Here is a 5,710-nt window from a genome sequence, read left to right on the forward strand (position 1 = left end):
GTAGAAATGCCGGATAGATACCGTCTACAGGACTTGTACGGATCAAGTGAGCGCGACGCCCACCCGACGCTGTTTCGCGAGAAGATTTTTCTTGAATAGGCATTTCCGTGATCTTGTCGGATGTATCCGGAAAGTGTGTGGAGAGCAGGACACGTGCTCTTTCTTCCTCGGTGCCAGTGTACGTGCAATTCGGTAGCCTTATTGCTAGTTAGGTTTCTATCCTGCCTTTTTCTAGGCTTTATGCAGTCTCGCCACTGCAGGAGTGGATGTTATATTCTCGCAGAAGCTTCTAAAGCTCTTTGCTTTCCTGATCTCTTTATTGTATGTAGTTAGGCTCGTGGTGTAGTCCCCCCGTCACCCAGTTCTTTTTCTATTGCTATTGAATTTCTTCCGCACATCTTTCCTGAGTGCTGAAAGGTCGTGAGACCACCACGAAGTTTTTGCATGATTGTCGGGTTTTGCACCTCTCTAATGCAACTTCGCTCTGAATACTGCAGCAGATTAAATTCCTAACTGAGCAGGAAAAGCCCAGATGTGCCCAACACGTGTCGGGAATGCATAGTCTTCCCCATGACTCGACACACCTCCTCGCAAGCCCACGAAATTCCACTCAACTAACGCCCCCCTCCTTTGGTCCAACCCAGTCGAAGTGATCCTAGGCGTCCAGATAGTTGAGCTTTACGACAACGAATAGGAAACAAGCAGATATAGGCCGGGCTAAGTAAGTCGCTACAACAAAGCATGAAGAAACTGTCAAGAATCCTTAAGCCCATAAAATTTATATGAAGCATGTCACAATAACGCGGTGCAAGTGGAATTTCCATTTTTGACAGGGAGTACAAGACGAAATATTTACTACCCCATCATTCAAAAATATGAACAAAAAGATTTGCATGCTGGCACCGGATACGCAAATCTGTGGATTAAGGGAGCAGAATAAATCGCGTTGGTGATTGACTTTCCACAGCGCATTCGATTTGAACCACAATTTTAAATTCTATCTACTAAGTGCTAGGTAGAGCTTAACAAAGATAAACATTTGAGTGGTGTTTAATTGGTGTAACTTCAACCACATTTTATAAATTTCGCTATAAAAAATCCTATAGTATCTATGTGTATTCCTTCGGTTTCTGTTGAATTGTAGTTAAACCGCTGCAGGTATTGTCTAGAATAAAAACAAAAATACTGGTAATTACGCTACGTATATTGTGTATATCGATGTTCACTTACCTCTCTTCATTATTTAGACCAGCGTGTTCTAAGCCATTTCCGCCAAAACGGGGTGTAGCTTCGACTAGTCGCATCTGAGGGAATTTTTCGAGAACCCAAGCTACTATGCCTTCATTCTCTGCCTCAGTCACTGTGCAAGTACTATAAACTAACACACCGTGGGGTTTGAGCAAAGGCACAGCTGCCGAAAATAATTTTCTCTGTACTTTCGGATACGATCCGAGCATGGATGACGTCATATTGGATGGAGCTATCAGAAATGGTCTATTCCCCAAAGCGCTACAAGGTGCATCTAGCAAAATTTTATCGAACGTATTAGCCCCAAAAGGTGGTTCAAGTAAACTATGCTTAGCTCCCGCTGGTTTAGATGGATCAAATGCTTTCGTAGCGTCGAAGGCGTACGCACGTATGCTCTTTAAGCCTTCACTCGTTATCTTTTCTTTCATAACTGATATCTTCTTTGGCACCTTATCAAGAGCTATTATTTCTCCTTGATCGGTGATCATCTCTGCAATATGAGTCGTTTTATTTCCGGGGGCTGCACACATGTCTAATATACGTTCGCCAAATTGAGGGTTCAGCACGCGCACGCATAGAATAGAGGGCAGGTTCTGTAGTAGGGCTTCACTGCAGCTTAGATCACCAATACTGGGTACTCCAGACGTTGTTGCCAACATCTCTACTGCGATCCCTTTCAATGGCTCGGGTTCGCTATTTGTACAACTATTAGTTGAGGGACCGAAAATCTGATGACGTTGCATCCGAATAGTACCCACACCCAAAAGAAGTTTATCAGGCGAATCATAGCGTGTATTCGTGCCTTGTTTGCACTTACCCGCTAAATCGGCATATACCAATACTTGCTCACCTAATTTTGTGCCCGCTTCCATAGCTAGAACACCAGGCGCATAGATGTGAGCGCCACGTAGTAAGGACGCACCACAACAACTATCAACTACAACTTCACGTTGTAATTCCGTCTGTTTTAGCTTTATATCCATATTGTTAAGTAATATGGGTGATATGCAAAGCACTTCAGGGATGTTGGAAACTTCGTACACTTGAGGTGGTTGTGGGTATCTTTCTTGTAGTACTAACCGCAATTTTTGTTTGAATGCCTGAACTGTTGTTCGGAGCATATTTACGCGATATGTTGTAATAGTTGGCGGCCGACATAACCAACTCATCAGCTCCCCTAACTGAGCAGGCTGAAAATATTATCAAAAGGCATGTATTTTTGTGTATGACATTGCTATAATGGTTACATTCTTGTATTATTTAAAGTAAAATTTAAATCTTTTAAAAAGGTGTTTAGAATATACCCCAAGTAGGGCATGCTTGTTGTAAAAGGCGACTAAAATTCACTGGTGCGAGTGACCAGAATACCAACTGAAACATCAATCACTGTGGCAACAGGGATAAACTTATGGATTGTACTCCAGGTGGTACCAAAGAACGTAGATAATAAAGGTATTGGCCCAATGCACGCTTGCTTTGCTTGCTTGGCTTTGAGAACTGTCAAACAATTTTTAAAATCTACTAAAATGTATGAAAGTTGGCCTAGTGGCAGCTTTACTTCACTTCCTTCAAAGTAAAGCAAAGCAAACTAAAGTAAGCAAAGCAAGCAAAGCAAGCGAGCATTGGGCCAATACCTTAAGAAGGGCAAACTCGTTATAATTGTAGTGAAAAAGAGTAACAGGGGCGCGCGTTCTCTTTTCATCCAACCATAAACGTACTAGGGCAAAAGAGAAGGCACGCCCCTGTTGCTTACACTCGCTGTAATTATAACGAGTTGTCCCTTCTTTTTATCTATGTTCTAACCATGATACAATAATTTTTAGAAGGTAGTTTCACTTCAAAATTTTTGACATAAACCGTGTCTGTGACAAACACGCAATGTGACCACTGCTACGATATAGAACTTGGGGATTATCGCTTGTTATTTTAGATATTTTTTAACAGAACATGTAAAGATTTATATGTTTCATAACTGATCACTTAATTTTTAATATAAATATACGTATTTTGTACATACATTTTTGCCACTGCTAATCACATGAATAAAAATCATAAAAATTAAAATATAACAGCAATATTTCTTGTTTATAATGGATTAGATCCATCGCACACCACGGACTTTATCGGCCGCCAATTTAGATGTGCTCGCTAGTCTTTCCATTGCACCACAACTTATTGGTCAGAGCGATTAAGCTGGTGTAATGTGCGCACCTCCATACATCTTCATGTACATATTTCAAGCGAGCCCTATCATTTAAATAGGCGCCGATAAAGTCTGTGGTGTGCGGTAGCTCTTATAGCTGTGTCCTTACATCTATTCCGTGTGTTGCAATATCCACGAAAGCAGCAGTTAATTTTTTATGAAGAAAATTATTACAAAATATTCGAAAATTTCTCTACTTATATGTTTGGCTTTTCTTTGTTTTATTTTTCCAACGTCAAAAGCTGGATTTTTTTTTTGAAAAAATTGGTACAACAAAAAATACGAAACACGTTTTCTGTCAGATAGCTAACATGGCGGATAAGAAGAAGAAGTGAAACTACCTTCTAAAAATTATTGTATCATGGTTCTAACCATGGTGGAATAATAACAAGGTGTTGTCAGTAGCGACGTGTTTGTTGTAATTTTGACAAGATCGGCATGCTTATTTTCAGTGCTTCCGATCTTAATTTTTATACTACTATACGTTGGGAAATAGTATCTAAAATACTCCATTTTAGTATTTCGTTTTATAGCGATTTTTAAAAAACTTGGTGTTTTCAGAACTATTAATATTTAAAATTGCTCCTCAAAATATAAAATATAAAAGATATCGTGGTTATCAAAGGAAAAATACGTACACAAAAATCGTATGGAAAGGCGATTTTTTTATATTAAATATCTTTTGCTGCATTGTCATAATATCGAGCCAAATGGACTACTGATACACTAGAATAGAGCGGCAGCACGGTTAGATTACGATTTCGCTTATATTATCGGTATTTATGTGTTTTAATCTATTTAAAAAATCATATACAGTCTTATAGGAAATTTCTTTATTTTACGGCCTTTACTTTTTCATAACTTACAATATATGTCCAAGCTGTGTGGAGCTAACGATACAAACATATATTCAGGCTTATAAGCTTGTAACTATACATTTTCCTACATTTAATTTGAAATAGTATGCACAAACGGATTAAAAGTAATAAATAATTAGTACCTTTTCTACTACTTTAAAATGCGTGACCGGAATAGACCTGCCGAAAAAGTGAGGTTAAGTTACTGACAACACCTTGTTATTATTACACCATGGTTCCTGGTCATGAACGAAAGACAAGAAAAAGTCTTTTTGGTTCATGGTTCCTGGTGATATGTTGACGCATGATTCAATAATACAAGGTTATATAATTATTGACAGCCGCGGTTTGGCACTCCCTTACAAAAAGTTGCATTTACGAAGGACGGAGAAAGGGGGAGAATGAAATCCCTTGGTGCGAAAATGGTTATAGAAAATTACGAAAAGCAGGCAATTAGTAGTGAAATTCCTTTTGTAAATTCTGTAAATTAGCAGGACATCTGGCAATTTAAACGAAAAATTAATATATCTACGTGAATTACGTAATTTATGGGATATTTAGCTGTATAAAACAAACTGCAAAAGGACTCAGAATTATATTAAAACTACTATGAGATTTATGTAAACATCCAATTTAAAAACAATTTATGTTTTCATCAGTTAAATGTGCTTCATACGCATATACAAATAACCATATTGCGCAAAAGCTTATACTTCTATTTCACACCAAAGCTACACTTTTTCCAAGTAAATTTGCAAAGAAGCAACACGGTGCTACTGCCAAGGGAGCGGTGCGAGAGAGACAACTGTCAGTTTATCGAACCTTGTATTATTATTGATTCATGCGTTCTAACAAGAGTTGAAATCAACCGCATTTGCGTCAGTGTTATGGATTCTGAAAGACCAAATTAATACACAAGTCTCCAGCGTTTACACGAGAGAACGCATCGTTGAGGAGAGTAGATTTGCCTCTTCACTCTTCTTCAGAGACGGAGCCTGACCATCCGCCAGTGTTGACATACATGGGCTTTTCCTACCAAAACTGGCAAGTTTTTTTTTTTCATTTGGTAAATTGGTAGGCTAGATTGAAGTTTGGTAGATTCCGAGACAATAAGAGTTATTTGCGAAAAATAAATAATATGTATCTCCAAATAATTTAGCAACCTTGTTTACATGAATGTTTCACCGGTGCGTTCGTATAACGGCGACCGCAAACATGTAAATATGCTGGATTCAATATGAACATATATGTATGTGGCTTTAGTATAATGCATTATTCGCAGCATACGATTGCGAATGACTCCCTGGCGCCAAGGCGTTGAAGAACTTTTGGCAAATAAACGCGCAAGAAATAGTTCCGATACTAGCAAGTCAACATTCTTATTAAGTCTCATCAAAAAATT

At 38.5% G+C, this 5,710-nt stretch overlaps 1 protein-coding gene across 2 annotated transcripts in view; it reads right to left on the reverse strand.

The window, feature by feature from the left end:
* Positions 1-1,048: 1,048 nt before the first annotated feature.
* Positions 1,049-5,710, reverse strand: part of LOC118738782 (tRNA (cytosine(72)-C(5))-methyltransferase NSUN6) — a 74,159-nt gene continuing 69,497 nt past the window's right edge. Inside the window, exons 1-3 of one of the 2 annotated variants that reach the window (XM_036469751.1) lie at positions 2,621-2,883; positions 1,231-2,438; positions 1,049-1,165 (exon numbers count right to left, since the gene is read on the reverse strand). In XM_036469751.1, coding sequence (XP_036325644.1) covers positions 1,066-1,165; positions 1,231-2,417 — 1,287 coding nt within the window. In that variant the 5' untranslated portion in view covers positions 2,418-2,438; positions 2,621-2,883 and the 3' untranslated portion in view covers positions 1,049-1,065. Of the gene's footprint in view, positions 1,166-1,230; positions 2,439-2,620; positions 2,884-5,710 lie in introns of those variants that run through there. The other variant, XM_036469750.1, reaches the window with a different exon arrangement.

This window comes from Rhagoletis pomonella, unplaced genomic scaffold (genome assembly GCF_013731165.1).
Source record: "Rhagoletis pomonella isolate Grant_MI unplaced genomic scaffold, Rhpom_1.0 Rhpom_scaffold_00005, whole genome shotgun sequence".
Lineage (NCBI taxonomy): Eukaryota > Metazoa > Arthropoda > Insecta > Diptera > Tephritidae > Rhagoletis > Rhagoletis pomonella.